Below are 22,618 nucleotides of genomic sequence, written 5' to 3' on the forward strand. Positions count from 1 at the left end.
AGAAGCACTCGCTATTCACAACTGTAGCAACAGCTTATCTTTTTGAACTTTAATGCAGTTCAAAAACAGAATTACATTTAGGTTCGCATCTTTTCCTTCTTTTTATTTTCTCTACAGGACTATACAGTGCTACCCTTTATTTATATTACTACGTTACTATCTCCTCACTTTGGTGAGTATATTTTTAGCAATACTCACCATCACCGGTATTGACAAACACCTGGGCCCCATTACTAATATTTGGTGCTTAATGTTGATTAGTCTGTTTGTTCACCTTGTTTCATGTATGATATTTGTCTGTCTTTTATTTTCTCACTGCATAGCTATTTACATCTTAGCGACCCCGTAACTTTAACCATATTACCCATTGTTGCTTTTTCCATTTCTTATTAAAATACAGGAATGCGAACCTCTGATGAAGTATATGTTTTTAAGTTAGAATTTCCTCTCATCTTAAGCCTCCTCTTTTTTCTCACGTAAGTCCCTAAAATATTTCCTTGTTTTGCTTTACTGTCACTGTACACCATGGCTAAAAATTAAGCACTAGGTGGTGTCAATGGCTCTATATCGGACAAATAGGCTGATTAATATGTATAGATCGCGTATATATATATATATATATCTTAATTGGTGTTTCTTTTATATGTACCGTGTCCGCCTACAGTGCTTATATGAAAACATCTGTGTCATTGATATGCATGGGTTCAAGCTGATAGTCATAAGCATATGCTGACCCATTTGCAACTAGTCATTATGAAGAGAGGCATCAGAAATATGGATATATAAATTTCCTTTTCTACATGGTTTTTAAATAACAGGTTGGTTGTGTATATTTAGTAACAATTGTCTTGCTGTTCTGTGGAACCCAAAAATAAGTTTGTACATCTGTTCTAAACTATACGGTATATTCCCTTTGTACACCCAGAGAATTAATATGTACATAAACTCTACATCAATTGTAGTCGTTACATGTTGCACTGAAATGACAAGAAAATACATAGAGTTTGTTATAATAAGTGGTTTTTAGAAAATATTGTGTCGTTTCCTTAGGTCATGTATATAGTATATTTTTCTAGGTCTTTTGTACATATCATGTATTGTGATTTATGACTCATAAGTATTAGGAATTAACAGAGAGAGAGATATATAAGCCCACTATAATCATGTTCATTTATGTATATGTTTGTTGGTAAATATATGTGTTTTGTTTCTCCTTTTTTCCTCCCTCTTCTTAAACTATAGTGCCAAAGACGGGTCACCTGATGAAGGCTTCCAAAGCCGAAACGCGCGTAGTGTGTCACCCACCATTTTGCCTGTGTGCTACCTACCACGTTGCCTCCATCATTCTTTGTCACATGCTTATTTATATGTTTGCTATGAAATTTTAGACGGGTTTGTGAACATTATTTGAAGTATTATCTGATTATCAAGTATATTGTAATTTATCTATCAACTATCTATGTATCTTCTTTAAAATGTTTCAAAAAAATGTGTATAAAAAGTATATATATCTATGAAAAAATAAAATAAATCAGAATACACATACACTTTTGGTGATTCAATATCAGATTTAGTGGGCTTACACAATAGTAGTGTTTATTTATCTTCTAGTTTTTTCACTAGTTATAGACCTTTTCAAAACACAAACCTCCTTCCAGAGTTAGTACAGCTGAAGGATTAGCATGTAACTTTGCACTCGCAAACTGGGCGACCAAGCCTTTCCACAGTAAAAACTAAAAAAGTGGGGTTTTACTATCAGAACATGTAAAATACATGTTCTGCCCATGAGATATGTTGCATCCTGCCTTAGGACTTGATAGGAGTACTGTAGGTGTGACTTACACATATACTAGGGGGAAGTCTGGCTTTGCCATTACTTTAAATTCCAAAGTCAAACAGCAGTTTAAAGTGCTCTTCCAGCCTGCCAATGACTGGCTGGGAGTCTCGTTCTACTGTTATCACACCCAGGGTGGTACAAACAGTTCTGCATTCCCAGGAGTGACCCTCTACCTCACATGCCCAGGGTGCGTTGTGTACCATTTACTAGGGACTTAGATAGGTTTGGTTCGCTTAGCTAATTGGGTATGAGCCAATTCAACATACCTATCTAAGGTTAAGGGCACAGGCACGGGGGCTAGTTAGCAAGCCTCACCGGACTCTGGGTAAAAAAAAAAAAACAGCATTAGTCCAAGAACTTGGGGGTGACCATACAAAAAGGGGCACATCCTTACAGAAAGCATTAGTAAGGGCGAGGCAGTCCGGTCTAGGCTTACCTGAGCTAAACAGGCGACTATGTTCTTAACCAATGAGGTACCAATCTTCTGAAACATGAGAAACCGGTGTAGAGGATACTGTGAAGTGACAAGCTTTCCTTTGATCCGGAGGAGGAAAGCATGGGACAACTTTGGGTGAATAGAGATGGTGATTAAAGAGAAATAAATGACGGACATTTTTCTTGGATGTGGGTCGGTAGGTTTTTGATTCTGCTGTTGTTGATACTGCTACTAATGCAATGTCTGAAACCCTGGTGGGAGTATCCTTTCACTTATGAGGTGAGCTGAACACAAAAAAGGAGTGGTTTCTTACCTGTAACTCCAGTTCTGTAGTAGGGGTATCTGTTATAGTCATAATCATGTGAATAGTCCCGCCCATGTGCGTGGACCCCCGAGCAATCGAAATAGTCTCTCAAGTTGTCCTCTTCTGCAATCCTGCATAGACACTTAACCTCATAGCTGCTATGGAACGTCCAGCTCCAGTGCTGGACGTTCCATTGCACAGGTGCAGTTCGAACGTTCAACGGCCGACGGCAGCACTACGGAGGTAGTGGTGCCGTCGGCCGGTGAACGTGCGCAGCACCTAAGGGGTTAAGAGAAAATCAAAGACAAATAATGCAGCCTGAAATTAACAAGGCTACTCTGACCAGTACTTCATCCTGAAGTGACAAAGGATAGCCAGGTAACACTGAAATTTAACATTTTGCTAAGGTTCACACAGAGAAACTCCCCTTCACAAAAATCCTGTGTCATGATAGAGAGGAAGGTTTGGACAGACATGGCCCATAGGCTGCATAGCCAGTCCCCTTGATGAAGCGGAGGATAAATCTGGTGCAGGGACAGCATCCAGAACTTTTCTCTGCGAATCCATTTGTGTGCTTGTCTTGTCGCAAATTGAGAATGGGTCTGAATTAGTTTTTGTCTTTTTTGCGCACCAGAAAGAACCTGGAGTATAGACCTTTTCCCCTTTGAGGAGGAGGAACCAGTTCCATCGCCCTTTTTCTTAACAGGGTATCGGCCTCCACTTGAATTGCACGCAACAGGTATTGTGAATGAACTGGTGGAATCAATGGAGGAGGGCTGGTGAAACGTAGACAGTATCCATTGCGAACAATATTCAGCACCCAATTGTCCTGTGTTATTTTTCTCCACTCTTCCAGGTAATTTTGAATGCTTCCCCCCACCGGGTTGGGTAACAGAATAGGGGGAAGTAATCCCTCAGGGCTTAGAACCAGCGGGCCCTTGTTCCCCAATGTGGACTGCTGGTCAAACCTGGCTCTCTGACGTCTTTGAAAAGGCTGCCACTGAAACTGCTGCTGCTGTTGCGGTTGTCCAGCCTGACTTCCTTGTCCGCGCTGGAACCGTTGGAAGAGTACCGCCGTTGGTAGGGGCGGAAACTCTTACGCTGTTCCTTATGCTTCTCCAAGCAAACAGCCTTGAGGGTTTCAAGCTCTGATTTCATACGAGCCATTTCCTCTTTGGCATGGGAACCAAAGAGGGTGGGACCCGAAAATGGCAGGTTAGCGATACGTTGCTGGGCCTCCGGTTTCAGGGAGGTGAGACGCAACAATGAATGGCGCCGCAGAGTCACACCATGACAATAACCATGGACTGCTAGGAGAGGTGTCCGCAGCAGCACTGATCTGATTGGAGATCATAAGACCCTCATTGAGAACCTCCTGAAAATCCTTGCATTTGTCTCTAGGCAGGAGTTCCATGAACTGTTGGAGTGACTCCCACAAGGAGCGGTAATACCGGCCCAAGAGAGCAGTCAAGCTTGCTGCCTTCATTGAAGTAGCTGACGTGCTACAGACTTTTCTCCCCGCAGAATCAAGTCTACGGCTTTTCTTACCCGGTGGAACTGTGGTCGAAGGGGCCGTAGCGTGCTGCTTCTTCGCCGCCACCACCACTATGAAGGAATTCGGAGGAGGATCCACCTGCAGGAAAGCAGGGTCCGAATCCGGGGGCCTGTATTTCTTTTGAAGTCTCGAGGGAGCCGACTTCACTGAGGCAGGCGTCCGGAACAACTCCATTGCGGGTTCCTCCAAACCAGGTACCAAAGGCAGCAATGGACGACAGAATTGCTTCCTTTGTAGCGTCTCGAAGATCAGATCATGGCCCATAGGCTGCATAGCCAGTCCCTTTGATGAAGCGGAGGATAAATCTGGTGCAGGGACAGCATCCAGAACTTTTCTCTGCGAATCCATTTGTGTGCTTGTCTTGTCGCAAATTGAGAATGGGTCTGAATTAGTTTTTGTCTTTTTTGCGCACCAGAAAGAACCTGGAGTATAGACCTTTTCCCCTTTGAGGAGGAGGAACCAGTTCCATCGCCCTTTTTCTTAACAGGGTATCGGCCTCCACTTGAATTGCACGCAACAGGTATTGTGAATGAACTGGTGGAATCAATGGAGGAGGGCTGGTGAAACGTAGACAGTATCCATTGCGAACAATATTCAGCACCCAATTGTCCTGTGTTATTTTTCTCCACTCTTCCAGGTAATTTTGAATGCTTCCCCCCACCGGGTTGGGTAACAGAATAGGGGGAAGTAATCCCTCAGGGCTTAGAACCAGCGGGCCCTTGTTCCCCAATGTGGACTGCTGGTCAAACCTGGCTCTCTGACGTCTTTGAAAAGGCTGCCACTGAAACTGCTGCTGCTGTTGCGGTTGTCCAGCCTGACTTCCTTGTCCGCGCTGGAACCGTTGGAAGAGTACCGCCGTTGGTAGGGGCGGAAACTCTTACGCTGTTCCTTATGCTTCTCCAAGCAAACAGCCTTGAGGGTTTCAAGCTCTGATTTCATACGAGCCATTTCCTCTTTGGCATGGGAACCAAAGAGGGTGGGACCCGAAAATGGCAGGTTAGCGATACGTTGCTGGGCCTCCGGTTTCAGGGAGGTGAGACGCAACAATGAATGGCGCCGCAGAGTCACACCATGACAATAACCATGGACTGCTAGGAGAGGTGTCCGCAGCAGCACTGATCTGATTGGAGATCATAAGACCCTCATTGAGAACCTCCTGAAAATCCTTGCATTTGTCTCTAGGCAGGAGTTCCATGAACTGTTGGAGTGACTCCCACAAGGAGCGGTAATACCGGCCCAAGAGAGCAGTCAAGCTTGCTGCCTTCATTGAAGTAGCTGACGTGCTACAGACTTTTCTCCCCGCAGAATCAAGTCTACGGCTTTTCTTACCCGGTGGAACTGTGGTCGAAGGGGCCGTAGCGTGCTGCTTCTTCGCCGCCACCACCACTATGAAGGAATTCGGAGGAGGATCCACCTGCAGGAAAGCAGGGTCCGAATCCGGGGGCCTGTATTTCTTTTGAAGTCTCGAGGGAGCCGACTTCACTGAGGCAGGCGTCCGGAACAACTCCATTGCGGGTTCCTCCAAACCAGGTACCAAAGGCAGCAATGGACGACAGAATTGCTTCCTTTGTAGCGTCTCGAAGATCAGACGTGGAAGGGGGAGGCAAGAACAGTGCAATGACCAGTTTAGCCGCTCCCCTTACCAGAACCTCCTGAAACGTGGTAATGCCATCTACCAGTGACACCCACTGAGGTGGGGAATCCGACAGTCGGCGAATATCTTCCTGCACTAAAGTGTCCCTAGTATATCTGGAGCCTGGCCGCTCATGAAGATGCCGTGATCTGGTAGAAGACCGGCACCGGCTGCGAGAGCGATGCCTCGGCCGGGATCGAAACCTTGGCCTTCTTGGCACTGTCGAGACCACTGGCACAGGTGGAGCCACTGGCAGCCGAGGAAGTGTCTGAGGCGAAGGAGGCAGAGGTGGAGGCGTTGAGGAGGTGGAGGAGGAGGAGCAGGCGTCCTAGGCCACAGCGGCGACTTATAAGGAGCCACAGGCGGAGCTGATTCCAGTGACCTGGTTGGTGAATAGGTCCTGGAGTACTCCGAGTCCGAAGTATGAATCGCCCTCCTCCGCTTTCGGGCAGGCCTTGAAGAGGAAGCTCTGGAAGTAGTGCCCCTCGACGTTGAACATAGACGCCGTCTTGACCTTGAACTCCCAGACGTGGAGATGCTGACCACAGAGGGAGACAGGCTTCTCGACGACAAGCTCCGATGGCTTCTCTAAGTCTAGTTTTTCCCCCTCGACGTCGACTTTCCCCCCTAGACGTCGACTTTCCCCCTCAACGGCGTTGTTCTTCTTGTTCATGGCGACCTGTGCGGCGACGGTGAACGGCGAGCGCCAATGTCACCTGGAACGAGTATGCAAACTCTGTGAGAGTCCGACTTGGCCTTCTTCCTGCCACATTCTGGGCACTTGTCAAATAAAGATGGCATTTTAACAAGAAAAATGGCTTAACTGCCCCAAAAAGACATCAAAAGTAAGGTAAAGGCCTCAGACGTTGAGTGAAACACTAACTATCAAAAAAGCTCAAATAATTGAAGATACCACTAAAGGTAGAGCTCAATGCTCCAGGGTCCTGCTAGCAGGAGCCGGAAAAAAGAACTGAAAGTAACTAGCCTTTGGCTGTGCATCATGGGATACAGAGGGTGTGTGGAGGGTTCCTCAAAGGCACGGTATCCATTTACAGACAAAAGGCAGCCTATGGGGCTTGTCTGTCCAACCCTTCCGCTCTATCATGACAAAGGATTTTCGTGAAGGGGAGTTTCTCTATGTGTGAAGCCTAGCAAAATGTTACATTTCAGTGTTATCTGGCTATTCTTTTTCACATCAGGATGAAGGACAGGCCAGAGTAGCCTTGTTAATTTCAGGCTGCATTATTAGTCTTTGATTTACTCTTACGTGTCTATGCAGGATTGCAGAAGAGGACAACTTAAGAGACTATTTTGATTGCTCTGGGGTCCAAGCACATGGGCGGGACTGTATATTTATGCCACAAAATGTGCTTATGGCTGACTGCTTGCTACTCTGATACAAAAGCATGGGAATCTATGAAAGTTCCAATACTGGGGCAAGAAAACAAGTTACTTACCTGTAACTGTGGTTCCCCAATATTGGTAACTTTCATAGAGTCCCATGCGCCCACCCACCTCCCAGAGGAAAGCTCAGTCTTCAGCAGATATGGTGACTGTTACACAACGGCTACGAAAATCTGTGGCTTCGAGGTTCCTTCAGGAGGGTTCTATGGGGTGTGGCTCTTCTGAATGGCTGGTGCCAAAGTTTGGTCTCTTTTACAAAAATAGGCAGATATGCTACAAAAGGGAATGAGGCCTAGGCCTTTTTCTTTCTCTTTTGTACCTACTGCTATGTTATTTTGTTACCGAGACTCCCATTCCGACGACGGGGAATGATACAAAAGCATGGGAAGCTATGAAAGTTCTAATACTGGGGCAAGTCAAAGGCCGCCTGAACAAAAAGGCCCTGAGCTCTAGGTTGAAGGGATAGAAAGAGCGGATCATGCGGGGGGAAGGACATTGTTGACGAGCTATGGCCCCATCAACAGGGTCACCAGAGGAAGGCTTCGCCCATGTGCCCAGCATTTTGTTAAATAAAGATGCCCCGAGGGGCAGCAAAGGCTACACCTCAACCTGCTCCATGTGGAGAAGATCAAAAGGCAGATAAACCACAGGGAGAATAGCTGCCGCCCTGTGAATAGCCCGTGCGCAGGCAGCGCTAGTCTCAGTTGCCATCCAGGGAGGAGACAAAAAACCATCAGTAGGAGACTGTTGGAGACTGACCAGTCCAATTGACAGCAAAAGTGGAGGAACTGGAGGCTGACCCGAAGGCCACGCCACACAAGGTACCTGCACCATGGACCGAAATGACCTCAGATCAGGGGAGCCCAGAGGAGCGTCAAACTCTTGCATAAGAGGAGGCGTAGGTGCCGGCGTCCGAGAAGTCGGGTTGGACACTAACCTTATGTAATAGAGGAGGCGTTTGCGTCGGCACCCGTGTCGACCGACGTGGAGTTTGAGCCACTACGATGGCAGAGCAGGAAGTCGCTCAGGGCTATGCGGAGACTGAATGGGCGACTGGGAGGACCCGCTGGACTGTGTCCCGTCGGCATCGTATCCGCTCCGGAATCAGAGTTGAAGCACACAGCCGGCACCGAGGACGAATCAGCCGGCGAGGACCCAACTTGAGTGCCTTCCACCTCTATGGGACCCGAAGGTGCACCAGGGGGAGAGGGTGACCCAAAGTAAGAGTGGAGTGCTTTACAATAAGTATCCATTTGGGCCCGTGCCGCTCCGGCACCCGGAAAGGGAGGTTACGGAGGAGGAGACTGCCAGAAGCCCGTGCCCGGCATGGAGCGCGAAGAGCAGGCGCCAGCGTCACGTGTATGGGAGGAAGACCTCATGGACTTACGCTTGTGCTTACACACCTCCGGACGACGTCCACGGGAATGACCTCAGGAATGGGCCTGATCCAGAGAGGGAGAGCGGCAACATGAGGGTGCAGGACAGGACAGCCGTGCGGCCAGCAATTTCAAACGATGCTCCCGTAAGGACTTTGGTTTCATCCACTGACAGGCGTCGCACTCTTCGGAGTCGTGGTGCACTCCAGCGACCCACATACAGATGGCGTGCAGGACCGTTACCAATATCTGACGTGCACAGGTCTCACACACCTTAAAGCCCGAAGGCATTGCACACTGTTACAGGACACCAAAGGCATCGTAAAGACCCAAAAAACAGGCCAAGGAACTGCTGGTTTTCCAGAATCCGCGTTGGGACGGGGAAAAGAAGAAAACTGACATCAGCGCGCCGGGAGGGCATATATGGCTCCGCTGACGTCACACCCGTGGTCGACATCATGGCGAAGCTGTGCGGCGCCTCCCCAGGCGCGTAGGGGTGTTGCTGCGTAAAGTTTTCCGGATCCAGTCTGACGCCTGGGGATATTCTAAGTTAAGGAATCTGCGGCTAGATGTCTCTATCAGATATAAACTACAAACTGTGCGGTCTCCTTTTCAAAATTTTATTTTAAATAATGGATTTCAAAAATTAAAAATCAATGTATTTAAAATGTGTTTCAGGATCCCTGCACATGGGTAGAATTTTTGTGTATTTTTTTTTAACTATTTAGGAATATCAAAGAAAGCGCCAACACTTATGAATTCTTACATCAGGTTTGCCATCAGAATCCAAATACTACTATTTTGTTAAAGCACAGGCATGTGCAAACAATAACTGCTGGCTCCAAGCTTGTGGAATGAGCTCGGAGGCCTTCTGAATTATGGGCATTTTATATGTTAGATATTCACCTGAAACACTGATCCTGCTGTGACAGCCCGACAAACCAACGGTGAAAGTACAATTCACTATTTAAATCTCTCGCTCTTTTTTTTTTTTTTAAGATGAAGATTCACTTAATCCACTTCTTTTCATTAAGAAGCAGTATCTTATTTTAACTAGTAAAGGAACACATTCTCAAACATAGTTCCACAGGAGATTTAAGTGGAGAGAGGAATCCGGGCGTCATTGTGATAGTAACGGATACGCTGAGAGTGTGCTACAGTTCTCAAATAATCACTAAGGAGGATACTTCCGATGGCCGTGCAGGGTCCGCAGTGTATCAACCAAGATGGAGGATATAACAAGGCCAATACACGGTGTGCATTACAGACTTGATACAAGAACAGTGGTGCAGGTGACTGCTTGTCTTCGGCGGGTGGCGGGGGGGTGGAACAACTGCAGCAACCTGAAAAGTTACAATCTGATGAGTCTTTACCTTTATTACCAAAATATTGAATAATACACAAAATAATGTACAATGAAGGATTGAGAGCAGATTCTAACCATACACTGCCTTAGCAAACTATAGCATTGTATCACACTCCAAAAGGCCAGTTTTCATGCTCAAAAGAGTAGTGCACTGGCTGATCCATTAAAATAAAGCCAAAAGTGAAAGTTGCTTACGCATGGCGTGAGCGCCTGTAGTTTAGGTAGAAGCACATCAAATGGGAAAGAGAGGGAAGCAGATCTCACCTTAATATGGTCTGACAGCTGCATCGTACAGTCTTCTGTTTGTTCAGCCAAGTGTATGCTGTACAAGTGCTACAAAAAAAGGAAGAAATAGAATGTGTTAAAGTATGTTGCACCCATTGTCACCTCGGTAACACTGAAGAGAGCTACAGTAACTAGGAATAAAGATTTGCAGAGGACGTTTGTTCACTTCCTTATTAAATTATTCAGGTTTGAGGAATGAACTTCAGGATGGTAGAGAATGTTCTGTATCCATGTAAATAACATTTTATTTTTGTATTTATTTTTATAGCATTAATAAAGCGCAATAAACACCCTACGGGTACCCTGGCGCTGTGGTACAAGACACAACCCAACATAACATGAAGAGGGAGAGACCGATTAGACAGCACTTAGAAACAAGAGATCATTTTCTGGGAAACAGACACGTTTTAATCCTTTTCCTAAACAGAGACAAGGTGTTGCATTGTCTTATTTCAAGTGGTAGCTTGTTCCATAGCCTCGCAGCAGCAAGGCTAAAAGCCCTCCCTTTCTAACCTTGCTGAAACTAGAGACCTTCGCCAAACAAGCAGAAGAGGAGCGGAGTCTCAGAGTGGGAGTGTACCAAACCAGTTTCTTCTGTAGAGGCTTAGGGCCAGATCTGTGCAAAGTCCTGAACACTATACATAGAGAATTGAAGTGTATTCTTTGCAGCACTGGGTGCTAATGTAGCTCGGCTAACCACCGTGATGCAGAAGAGTCCCGTAGGGTATTGCAGTAATCAAGTCTGCTTAAAATAATGCCTCATACTATTAAGGCTCTGGCCGAGTTAGGAAACAACGGGAGGATCTTTCTCAGAGCTCTCATCAGACTAAAGCAACATCCCACCGTTTTATTCACTTGCGTCTCCAAAGACAGGTTGGCGCTAAATGTGACTCCCAAATTTTGCGCCGTTTTAGTCGGAGCCAGAGGAGTAGAAGTTGCAAGGGGTCAGAAGTTATGAAGGAGGGGTGGAGGGACCTTCCCACCTGTACAGTATAAGATTTCGGTCTTATCCAAACTAAACTGTATAAAGTTATTCCGTAGCCACTGTGCAGTATCAAGCATACTGGCATGAAAGTTATCCAAGGCGTTCGACTGAGTTCAATCCAAGGATAAGATCATTTAGGTGTCATCAGCATTATTGACTACATTCACAATGTGAACCCAAATTAGGTCACTCAATGGGCTCAGATATATATTAAACAAAATCGGACTGATGGCAGATCCTTGAGGAACATCATCCCATATGTTAGAAAAGGCAGATTGAAATGGAAGAAGAGCCACTGCCCGACCCCCGACATTAATCCAAGAAAGCTTATGTGTACATGGCAAACCAACAAACTATGCTTGAGCCTCCCGTTTGTATGGACGTTTATAGGTTGTTTTTCAGAATGAGGAGCGGTGTAGTTCATAGATGTGGATGAGCCAGATCTGATCAATAAGGAAATGTAGTACATGGTTTGATGGAATATTGAAACAGAGAACCCGCATTTAAGGAATCTAATCTATAGAAAACCCAACTGGAGGAAAAACAGTCACACTGAAAATTAAAGGAAATACATTAATAGAATTATTTTGAAAATGTATAGATTTAAGTCAAGTGGTTAGTGCATTAGATACGGGTTAGGGTACAGGAAGGGGGTAAGGCTGAGGTAAAGAAATGCTGACTAAGCCAATAGGCTTTACCTTTTATAATGCCTTTTAATAATGAAAGTACCAAGGAAGACTAAAACCTAGGTCCAGAGGTATCTAGTCAGCAGCTCTCGCATCTAAGCCACATCTCCAACTGCCAGAGAGCCCCATCCATACATTGTAGACTTGATAAGTGAAAACAATAATGAGCACCATCTCCTCTCCCAAAACCCATGACAAAGGGTAGCAGTGCTCAATAGGGAGACACGATGAGAGGCAAGTTGCAGAGGAAGCCCACGCAGAATGAAGCTATCCACCCCAGTCAGAGTTCTACTGTTTCGACAATGTTGTTCAGCTGGAGGTTGAAACCTCTTCACTCCTGACCTCTGCACAAACATGGGGTGGGCTGACAAAGCTAGAGACCCTCCCCAATGTGTAGACACTCACACTGCTGTAGCTGGGCCTTTGAATCCCTTGAAAAAGGTTTCTACTCTTCTTGACTCAATAGCTGCCATGTTCAGATGCTCCTCTTACTCCCATATGTGTACCGGGAACAGTTCAAGAATAAGGGCTTTACTCAGTAGCTCAGTCTTTGCATAGTATGAAAGCAGCATTCCCCCTTACTCCTCAAATACTTCAATCTACCTCTCTCTTGTGTGAGAAGCAGAAGGTTAATAAGAGAATTTCAAAATCCAAATAGATTCTCCACCACCTGATTAAAGACCAGAAAGGAGTCAATCGCTGGATCAACCAACAGAAAAAGAAATTAGGACGAGAAGCTCCAAATGCAGGCAAATGAGAACTAAGGCAAATAAAATGTGTATGCTGATCCCTGATGCTTTGGATCGGAATTGGTGGCATGGAAAAAAAGGAACTGTTACCATTGGAGGTGTAAAGTTCTCAACCGATATTCAAACACCAGGTATCAAAGGCATTGAAAAAGGACTCACAAAAACAACCCACATCTTAAAGGGGAAACAATTTACTATGAGGCTTCTACAAGTTTTCTAGTGTCCTTTTTCAGCATCTACACATAGGAAGTGTACAATTGTGGGCATGGGAAGCCAATTGCTTCTGTTTGCCCAACTGTGTCAGCCAAGTTGGTCTCGCTCAAATCATGTGGTCAGCAAGTATAAAACCCTAAATGTAAGATAGTTATCTAAGTGACAGGATTCTCTAGTTTTCCAGGGGTAGCCCATATCTCTTTGGCATGCACTACTGTATCATTTTTTGTTATGCAGAATGTTCAGACTTGTACGTCCTACTGAGCCACAAATACCACATCTACCCGTCAATAGTGTTTTTAATATAATCTTTGGCAACTTAACACAAAATTTCAATCAATTTTTAAAGGAAAACCATAACAAAATAGAATTAAAATACTAGGTGCCGCTCGCAGCAGTCGGCCTTGGTTTGGACATTTGGGGATTTAAAGAACTCGGGACTGCGAGGACCAGCAGCCCGGTTTACTCACAGCTGTGTCCTCTTCCCGTTTTGCTCCCGCCCTCTACCTGCAGCTCAAATACTGCTCGTGCTCGCAGCAGTTTGACTTGGTTTGGACATTTGGGGATTGAAAGAACTTGGGACTGCGAGGACCAGCAGATCGGTTTACTCACAGCTGTGTCCTCTTCCCGTTTTGCTCCAGCCCTCTGCCTGCAGGTATTTATCCGATCACTCCTTCCGCTGCACGGAATGCGCGCGGGCGCGCGCCGTGCGAAACCCGGGCCAAGGGCGGGCCCGTTTTAGCCCGTTCTAGACAGAGAGAGACCGGAATGGGCCATCCCTCTTTCGTCGGTTCTATAACACATATTCATCGCCTGGATTTGCTGCAAGTACTGTTGTGGGCGAAGATTTTAAGTAGTAGTATGGCTGCACGCGAAACGAGGAACAAACTCTGTTTGCTAGAGGTCATTTAACAGGAACTTTGGACAATTTCATAACTAGAGCTAACTCAGTCATTGACCAGGGGATAACTCTAATGGAGCGCCGGGTGTCACAAGATCTCGCCATCGCTAAACGTTCTTCTATGGGCCATTTTGCAAATGATTGTACACCCAAGCACGATAGCCGTGCCAACATAACTCTCGCCCCAGTATCTTTACATACCCCACCTACTTCCCAGGAGTATGAGCATACCTCACCAATTGCCCGTTAACAATCATCGGAGGCTACAGTGATCATTGATGCTCCAATCCCGGCTAGTTCTCCAGAGAAATCTATTACCCGACACCCCCGGGAGAGACGTGAGGCCGCAAAACCCAAGAGAAAGCGGGCCGCCGCGTCTGCTGCTGGTGGCAGGAAGTCTAAACTCGCAAAAGGCTTGGGTGATATTGATATAACATCGGATAATACGGGGTCTACCGCTTTGAATGATTTGACTAGATATGGGCCACCGCCTGTATTGAACCCAGGGACAACTCTTGCAGATGTGGCTCAGATTACCAGCAGCACAATGGTGGCAGAGGACCCCTTGTTTACAAAACTAGGTGCACTTTTGCGATCCTCACTTGGACCGATAGAAGAGACTCGGGTGCATCGAGCAGCAGCTCTCCGAGCTCAAGCTAGTTATACAGGGTATTGCGGACAATACAAAGCTAATGGTTCATGTCTGGGCAATGCTTTAATGAATACTGTGTTCGATGGGTCTGTAATACAAAATCCCCTTTTTCCCGCAGTGCCATCTATTTCAGATGTTACTAAAACATCAATCCTAAAATCTGCTGATGCCTTGCCCGTATGCACCAACACCCCGAGTAGGAGTATTACACTAACCACAGCAAAACCAAAAGAAAGTGGGCAGTATCTCAGGGTGCCCCTAGAATTGATTTACCTCCTGAAAGTAGTCCATATCTGCTAGTTCTGACAGGGATTCCTGAAATAAGTAACCCCGGCCAGGAATCGTTCAAGTCCCTAAAAAATAAAGTGACACACTGGCTTAACAATAATAGACCACTACCCTCATATTACTAGTGAAATATTGATGGTGCGTAAGCTCTCCTGGGTGGGTCATAGCCCTAAATCTATTACAGGCGACTGTTGGTAAATTTTAAAGATCCCCGTACTGTGGAGCATATTTGTAACTGGAGCTACAACAGTACTGGGACAACTATCCCACCCTTTATCATATTTCTATCCTTCAATTGAATTGTTAGACCGTGGAGGTGATTGGTCCCTAGTAACGCACTGTCGTGGTGGAAGGGTGGATAGGGGATGGCAGGGGCGACCAACCGTTATTTACCTATCCACAATAGGTTCAACAGCTTGGAAAGGGTGGATTGACTACATCATAGCAAGGTGGAAGCTTTTTGCATTACCCAAACCAGGACCATTGTTAAATCTGATGGAGTTGTGGAGTCGTCTAGCTGTCGACCTTCTAGTCCTGCCTTAGATCCTCATACCTATATCCAGGGGCCTAACGCGATAACTGGCGATCATGGATTGGGGAGTACAGTGCTGCCCAACTTTGTGCTGTCCCCTCATGCAGCCATAGGTGAAGCGCCACTGGGTAGTGATACCATCGCAAATAATGCTATTAAATTGAAGTCCATGACAATAATATCGTGGAATGTGGCAGGCCTAACGCATAAATTAAATTGTACAGAGTGGGGGTCCCTGGTGGATCAAAACGAAATTTGTCTCTTCCAAGAGACCTGGGCGAGGGACGGACACGTTAGGATTTGCCTCATTCCATGTACCTGCAAGGTGGGGAGGGAAAGGACGACCGTCAGGTGGCCTTGCCATCTGGGTCAGTCTTCACTTGGGCTGTATGGCTGAGAACTTGGTCACATATTTTGAAGACGTTCAGTGCATAGTTCTGAAATGGTCAAATTCTTTTAAACTAGCTGTTGGAAAACGAGGCAGCATCTGTGATGCCTGCACAAATAACATGACACATTTGTCCTTCACTGGGAACCAAACACCCTAGGGCAGCGCCTGACTCTGAGGGTAGCGTTGCAGAGCAGTCTGAGGCTTACTCAAGGGAGGTGGTGTGGCTAGTAATCGCCATTGGCAGGTGTGCAAAAATAACACAATAATTGATTGTCCAGTCTGTACTTTGCTCTATAAAAGTAAGAGTACATTTATTAAACACACACACCACTCAATACTATACACCAAACTACAAATATACAAAAGCTGTTGGAATTACTTTGTGACATTGCATAACATCTCCACCCCTCCCGCAGGGGGGGGGGTAGGGTCTAGTTCCACCACTCCCACGTATGCACATCATCTTGCCCCCAATGCAGTGAATTGGTCTTAAACTGGAGCGAGGGCCCTGCACACTGGCATCACCCCAGTGGCAACCCCTCACCCTTTCCCCCCCCCCCCCCCTAACCTCAACAAGAATTAAACAGGCTACACCTGCCTTGGTGACACATGACCCTGACTGAGCATCCCCTACTGACCATACAGTATGCACCTCTTCATCTTAAGGGCTAACAGTCTGGGGTCTTCACCTAAGCGCAGCAGCAAGAATGCATGTTTAAGCACACTTTAGAATGACAGTACTCAGCACATTTAGAATGCATTGCAATTACAGCCCCTAAAGGCGTCACAGATACAATCACAGGTTTAAGTATCTCCAGTCAGACACCCTAGCAGGAATGTCTAGTCCCTTAAATCCAATTTGCTAATGACATCACCTTAAACCAATACTTCAGCTAGAACATCAGTCTCTTGAAAAGAAATAACCATCAATCAATGCCTTTCGATGCAATTACACTTTTCACCTCCAGGGGATGCCCTTCTCCAGACATCCCCCACTCAGTCCTTCACTTCTCGATGCAATTATCAAAACACCCGCAGCTGAAGAACAAAAGTTCCAGCCCAGAAGGTGTTAAAGGCAGGTTGAGCCCTGGAGGGGTTATTCTTTTTAAATCCCTAGGACACCTAGGGTGACTTGTCATCTTTACGCGGGGGGAGACTGTAGCTCCTGCAGCTCCCCCGGCACCTTTACACTCGTGTGGTGGGGACCCTGTCCTCCTGGGGACCCCACAGGCAAAGAACACACTGTTAGCCCTTGCAGGCCGGTCCAGGCCTGCAAGGTATTATGGGCTGGGCCGCATATTCGATGAGCGGCTCTCCCGCTGCTCCGGGGAGAGCCGCGCTGGCGCTTCGCCGCTTTTCCCGGCCTCGGTGGGGGGCCCGGTCCCACCCGGACCCCCGGGGTAAGGGTATGCGACGCGGGGAGCCCACACCCGGCCGCTCCGTGCTTTGGTCGGGGGCCCGGTCCCACCCGGGCCCCTGGCTCCTCCTTCCTTGTTCGGGGCCCCGGTCCCACTCAGGACCCCTGCAGTCGCTCCACGTTGGAAGGCAGTCCCTGGGACCTGACCCACCACCTTTTTTAGACCGGCGGCAGAGCCTCACCCGCGTCGCCATCAGGGGGCCACAAGTCAAAGGTCGCTCACCTTCTGGTGGCCATATCTCAACCCCTGGAGGTCCGATCTGCCCCATTTCCGTCTCTGCTCCCAGTGACTGGGGGCACCGCCAGGAGCAAGAATTCTCCTTCACCCTCCGGGTCTCCAAGAGGGTGCATTCTGCAGGGAGCGGTCTGCACTTGCTCCCTGCGCCAGCCATTCGCCTGGCTCTCCTCCTGCTCCTCTCCCTGTGCAGAAGCCTCTTCTACAGCGCACCGGTCCTGGGCTCTTCTTCTGGCGCTGTTAGGGGCCTGGGGGGCAGTCAGGGGTGTTCTCCTTCCAACTGCCCATTGCAGCAGGCTCCAGCACCTTTCGCCGCCGCAGACCACACCCCAGAGAGCTTCTCTTCCAGTGCAAGTACTTTTTAAAAGTTGAGTAGGGGGCTGGCAAAAAGTCTCTTTGGGTCCTATCAAACAGCGACACATCACTTCCCTGCCCCTGCTACCTCCTCCTTGTCCAGCCTCTGGGTTGTTCAAACATGGCGTCGTCCAGTGTCTCTGGCCACATGGCCTCTGAAACCCAACTCCTTCCCCCTCACTGCCTTCACATGAGGCAACCTGGTGCCTGGCACCCAGCGACAGCAGTTGAAGGATTGGCTTTTAGCTCCAACTATCTTTTCTCCTTGGAGGAAAGTTCTTCGCTCTGGGAGGAAAGGTCATTAATCCAACCTGCCATGGCCAGACCCCAGCCAGGGACTCAGAGAAACATGACATTTCTGGACGACCCAAAAGCAGTACAAATAGGACTTTGGACTTAGCAGAATACTCATTTTCACATCTGCTACAAACTACATTAGTGCGTGTCTGGAATCTGTAGGCTTTGTGGAAGTTATTTTAGCCATGGCCCCCACATCCCCATAGGGGAATAATGAAGTGAAAACACAATAAAACACACTGACTTTCCCTGGCATGTTCCTTCCCAAGGTATAAAGCCTATTCCATGTCACCACCCAATTCTGCATAAGTCCTGCCACACCATTCACTCTGTAGCTGCTCCTGGACTGCGCACGCTAGGAATCTCCCCTACGCAGCTCCTACACGTGTGCACACGCATGTACACCCGTGTCTTCATGTAACCAGCACAGTGTCCCATACTCCAGCTGCTGCGCAGCGGCCTAGTCAAGCCAGGCGTACACCAGTAAAATCTCCATGCAGTCTCCTTCATTATGAGTTCACTGTGGATGAGTCCCAGATTATGAGGCTCCCCCACAGTAAAAGCACAACAATTAGGTGCTCAAAAAGCTAAAAATCCGGGCGGCACCGTGTCCGAACCACCTTCTAATACCAGCCATTGTGAATGTTTATTCACGTCCAGTTAGCTTGGCTTCCAAATCGACCACCATTGATGAGTTCTCAGTTTCTGAGTACATTGTCCAGCGATTGTCATCTTTTGGTGGCTGGGTATGTGAACTGCCATTATGAGCCCCTCCTGGGGATGAGTGAAGGCGCACTTATGGGCGAGGATGATTATTGGGCCACTCCACCATGCCAATCCCCACGTCCCAAGTCATGGTCTCCCCTAGTGATCCAGATGACGGCCCTTACTTTAAATAATTCTTTAAGGGCCTGTAACGGGCGCACACCGTCCGATACTCCATCGATGTGCACTTTTGACAAGAGGAGTCAAGAATCTCGTCTCGACTACATCATGGTCGAAACAAGGATGTGCCCTAAGGTCATTGATTTCAGGGTAATCCCTAGGGCTGGTAGTGATTATGCATTATGCCTGGAGATGGTTTTTCCAGGACCAATGGAAATTCCAAATACAGACATGGCTGATCTAGGTGATGGGATGACAATTTCAAACCATAGACGCTGGGTAAAGTGGGGCAAAATAGCAGAATCCCAAGATGAATTAGCTAAATTATATAACCTAATCCTCCCTCGATTTTTGGAGGTTGATACTCTAATCACTCAAGCCTCACCCTCAGATTTTAACGGAACATTATGGTCCCTCCACTCTGATTTAGTCTCTAGTCTAGCAGAGGTTTTTAATCCCCAGGTTCCGATGAGGAGGAAAAAAGCACCAGTTTCATCCTGGTACAACTCAGCTTGCAGAAAGGCTAAGTCCGTGCTGGTTATGGTGGTTAAGTCTGGGAGTAATAAACCCAAAATTCGTGAACTGAGACTGTGCTACAAAGAGGTAAAGGCTCACGCAAAGAAAGAGTGGGACTTGGAAAGGTGGTCTAACTTAACCACTGCTCTGGACTTAAGGGATGCACGCAGATTTTGGTCTTTAGTTAGTACAGGTTCAGGGGAACCAAAATCTGCTATAGAACCTAACATTGACGCTTTAGTGTGGGAATCTAATTTTAAAGCCCTATATTCAGACGAACCTGCCACGGATAGTATGCCGGTACCCGTAGTTCTAAATGGTCAGCACAAGGTGCTAGAGTTCACTTTGGAGGAGGTGTCTCGCGTGATAGGGAAACTTGCAGTGGGAAAGGCACCGGGACTTGACAAACTCCCAGGAGACCTTTTTAGGCATCAACCAGGATTTGGAGCGCTTACCTGCAGATTGTGTTTAATGCAATCCTGAGAGGCATGGAGGTTCCCTGTACTTGGCTGGGAGCAGAGATAGTCCCGATTTACAAGAAGGGTTCTCCTCTGCTCCCAGTCAACTATAGGCCCATCAGCCTCCTTGACGTCCCGCAAAAAATCTTTGCGCGGCTCGTTTTGGCTCGCCTGTTGGCTTGGATGAAGGAACATGAAATCTTAAGTCCTCTTCAAGCGGGGTTCAGGAGGAACACCTCCACCATGGACCAAATCTTTCGCCTAATGCTACTGTATTGGAAAACGGCAAAGATTGAGGGTGGCAGCCTCTTCATGGTGTTTGTGGACCTTTGGTTCGCGTTTGACTTCGTGCCACTGGAGTACATGAGCTCCCCATCCATAGAGAGAGGCGTCCGTTGTCAGGATGATCTGTGGCACAGGCTCTTGGAACAGTCGGCCCTTGCAAAGGTTTCGTGGATTCCACCAATGCAGAGTTGTATGCCCGACCGCTCACCAACACTAGGTCTTTCAACTGCCCGTGAGCCTGGGTCCACTGACGAGCTAAGCACTCCTGAAGCGGACGCATATGTAGCCTCACGTGCGGGACTATGGAAATGCAGGAGGCCATCATGCCTATCAACTGCATGAACACTCTTGCTGGAAGAGAGTGTTGAGGTCTGAATTTTTGGATCAGCGATTGAATGCTGCTGACTCCCACTGAATTTGGCTGTGCTGTGGCCGCCAGAGTGTCTATGGTCGCACCCAGATACTGCCGTATGTGGGCGGGCTGGAGGTGGGATTTTGGGTAATTCAGTGAGAATCCCAGATCGTGCAGGAGGTGAATGGTGTGGGACACGTGTGCGGCACACTGCTGGGCTGACTTCGCTTGGATGAGCCAGTCGTCCAGATAGGGGTAGACGTGGATGTTTCGTCTCCTGAGATGTGCCGCCACTGTTGCCAGGCACTTTGTAAATACCCTGGGTGCCGTGGTGACACTGAAGGGCAAAACCTTGAATTGGTAGTGCTGGTTTTGGATGGTGAACCTGAGGTATTTCCTGTGTGAAGGGTGCAGTGGAATGTGAAAGTACGCATCCTTCAGGTCTAAGGTTGCGAGAAAGTCCCCCTGCCGGAGCAGCGGGAGCACCTGCTGCAGGGTCAGCATATGGAAGTGCTCCGACAGGATGTAGTAATTCTGGGGCCTGAGGTCTAGAATGGGCCTGAGGGACCCGTCCTTCTTTGGTATTAGGAAGTACAGGGAGTAGACCCCTGTGCCTCTCTCCTGCATAGGCACGAGCTCTATTGCCCCTTTCTGCAGCATGACGGTGACCTCCTGCTGCAATAAGTGCAAGTGCTCATCCGACATAGGACGGTGTCTTGGGGGCATGTTGGGTGGAGTGGATGTTAACTCCAGACAGTAACCGTATTGGCTAAGTTTTCTGACCCACCTGTCCGTGGTGATGGACTTCCAGACGGGCAGGAACTGCTGGAGTCTCCCCCCGACCGGTGTTCTGTGGTCGGGGGGCAGCGACAAGGCGTCACCGTTTGCTGGTGGTAGAGGACCTGGAGTTGTTGTTGCCACGTCCTCTGCCCTTTGCGCTGTTGCCGCGATATCCACCTCGACTCTTGTTGGCATAAGTAGTCTGAGTGTTGCTTTTGTAGAATTGAGTGGATTGGGAAAGCTCCTTGAGACGCCTCTAGTGTTGGAGCGACGAAAGGACCCACCCCGAAACTGCTGGGACTGTAAGGCACCCATGGATTTTGCAGTGTCCGTGTCCTTTTTCATTTTTTCTAGGGTGGTGTCAACTTCTTTGCCAAACAGGTGATCTGGGTTAACTGTTTGGTTCAGGATGGTGGTTTGGATGTCTGGCTTAAATCCAGAGATTCTCAGCCAGGCATGTCTCCGAAGCATAACACTGGTGTTTATAGCTCGTGCAGCGGTATCGGCTGCACCCAGAGCGCACTTAATGGAAGCGTTGGAGATTAGCTTCCCCTCTTGGATCAGCATCTCAGCCCCTTCTTTGTATTGATCAGGCAGGTGTTGCAACAGGGTCTCTAGTGTATTGTAGTGTGCCCTGTCATAGCGTGCTAGTAGCGCTTGTGTGTTGGAGATGCACCATATATTGGCTGCCTGAGCTGCTACCCTCTTCCCCGAAGCCTCAAAGACTTTGGATTCTTTGTCTGGGGGAGGAGCATCACCCGTAGTCTGAGAATTGGCCCTCTTCCGGGAATTCGAGACGACAAGGGAGTCCAGAGACAATTGTCCTTTAATGGAGGTCGGATCGGTAGGCGCCGACCTGTATTTTTTGTCAATTCTAGGGTTTATCACCCTTGCCCTGGTAGGTTCCTTGAAGATCTCAGCAGCATGCTTCAAAACACCTTTGAGCATAGGCAGAGTTTTTACAGTCTTTTCCGATACTGAAAAAGTGTCAAAGAGGAAATCCACATCCACAGGGTCAGCATGCAGCTGGACATTGTGATTGTTAGCAGCCCGTTCAATGAGGGCATGGAAAGCAGCAGAGTCTTCAGTAGGAGAAGTTTTTGCAGAAAAGAGTTGAGGGTCTTGTCCTGAAGGAGGGTCCCCAGGGTCACCACCCAGGGCTCATTGGTATCCTCAGGGTCTGTATAGACTGGATAACTGCATTCATCCTCCTCATCACCCTCACCAGCGTCCACATCTGAGTAAGTGGGCGACACATCATGAGTTTGTGGTGAAAGAGGTTCCACCAAGACAGGAGAGCAAGCAAAGTCCGTCTTCTTCTTGAGAGGGATCTTGTAAGACTCCAGTTGGGGTTCTGGGGTGATTTTCGGCATCAGAAGGGAAAGCCTGCCCGTTTCGGCGTCGATGTAGTGCTCCTGACGCTCATCCTCCGCAGGTTGTCGAGGC

At 47.8% G+C, this 22,618-nt stretch overlaps 1 protein-coding gene across 11 annotated transcripts in view; it reads right to left on the reverse strand.

The window, feature by feature from the left end:
- DCTN1 (dynactin subunit 1) overlaps positions 1-22,618 on the reverse strand; it is a 624,416-nt gene that overhangs the window by 148,491 nt on the left and 453,307 nt on the right. For all 11 annotated transcript variants that reach the window (XM_086960179.1, XM_086960178.1, XM_086960174.1 and 8 more), the window contains one exon: positions 10,176-10,244. In XM_086960179.1, the coding sequence (XP_086816305.1) occupies positions 10,176-10,244 (69 nt within the window). The remainder of the gene's footprint in view (positions 1-10,175; positions 10,245-22,618) is intronic.

This window comes from Lissotriton vulgaris, chromosome 3_1 (genome assembly GCF_964263255.1).
Source record: "Lissotriton vulgaris chromosome 3_1, aLisVul1.2, whole genome shotgun sequence".
Lineage (NCBI taxonomy): Eukaryota > Metazoa > Chordata > Amphibia > Caudata > Salamandridae > Lissotriton > Lissotriton vulgaris.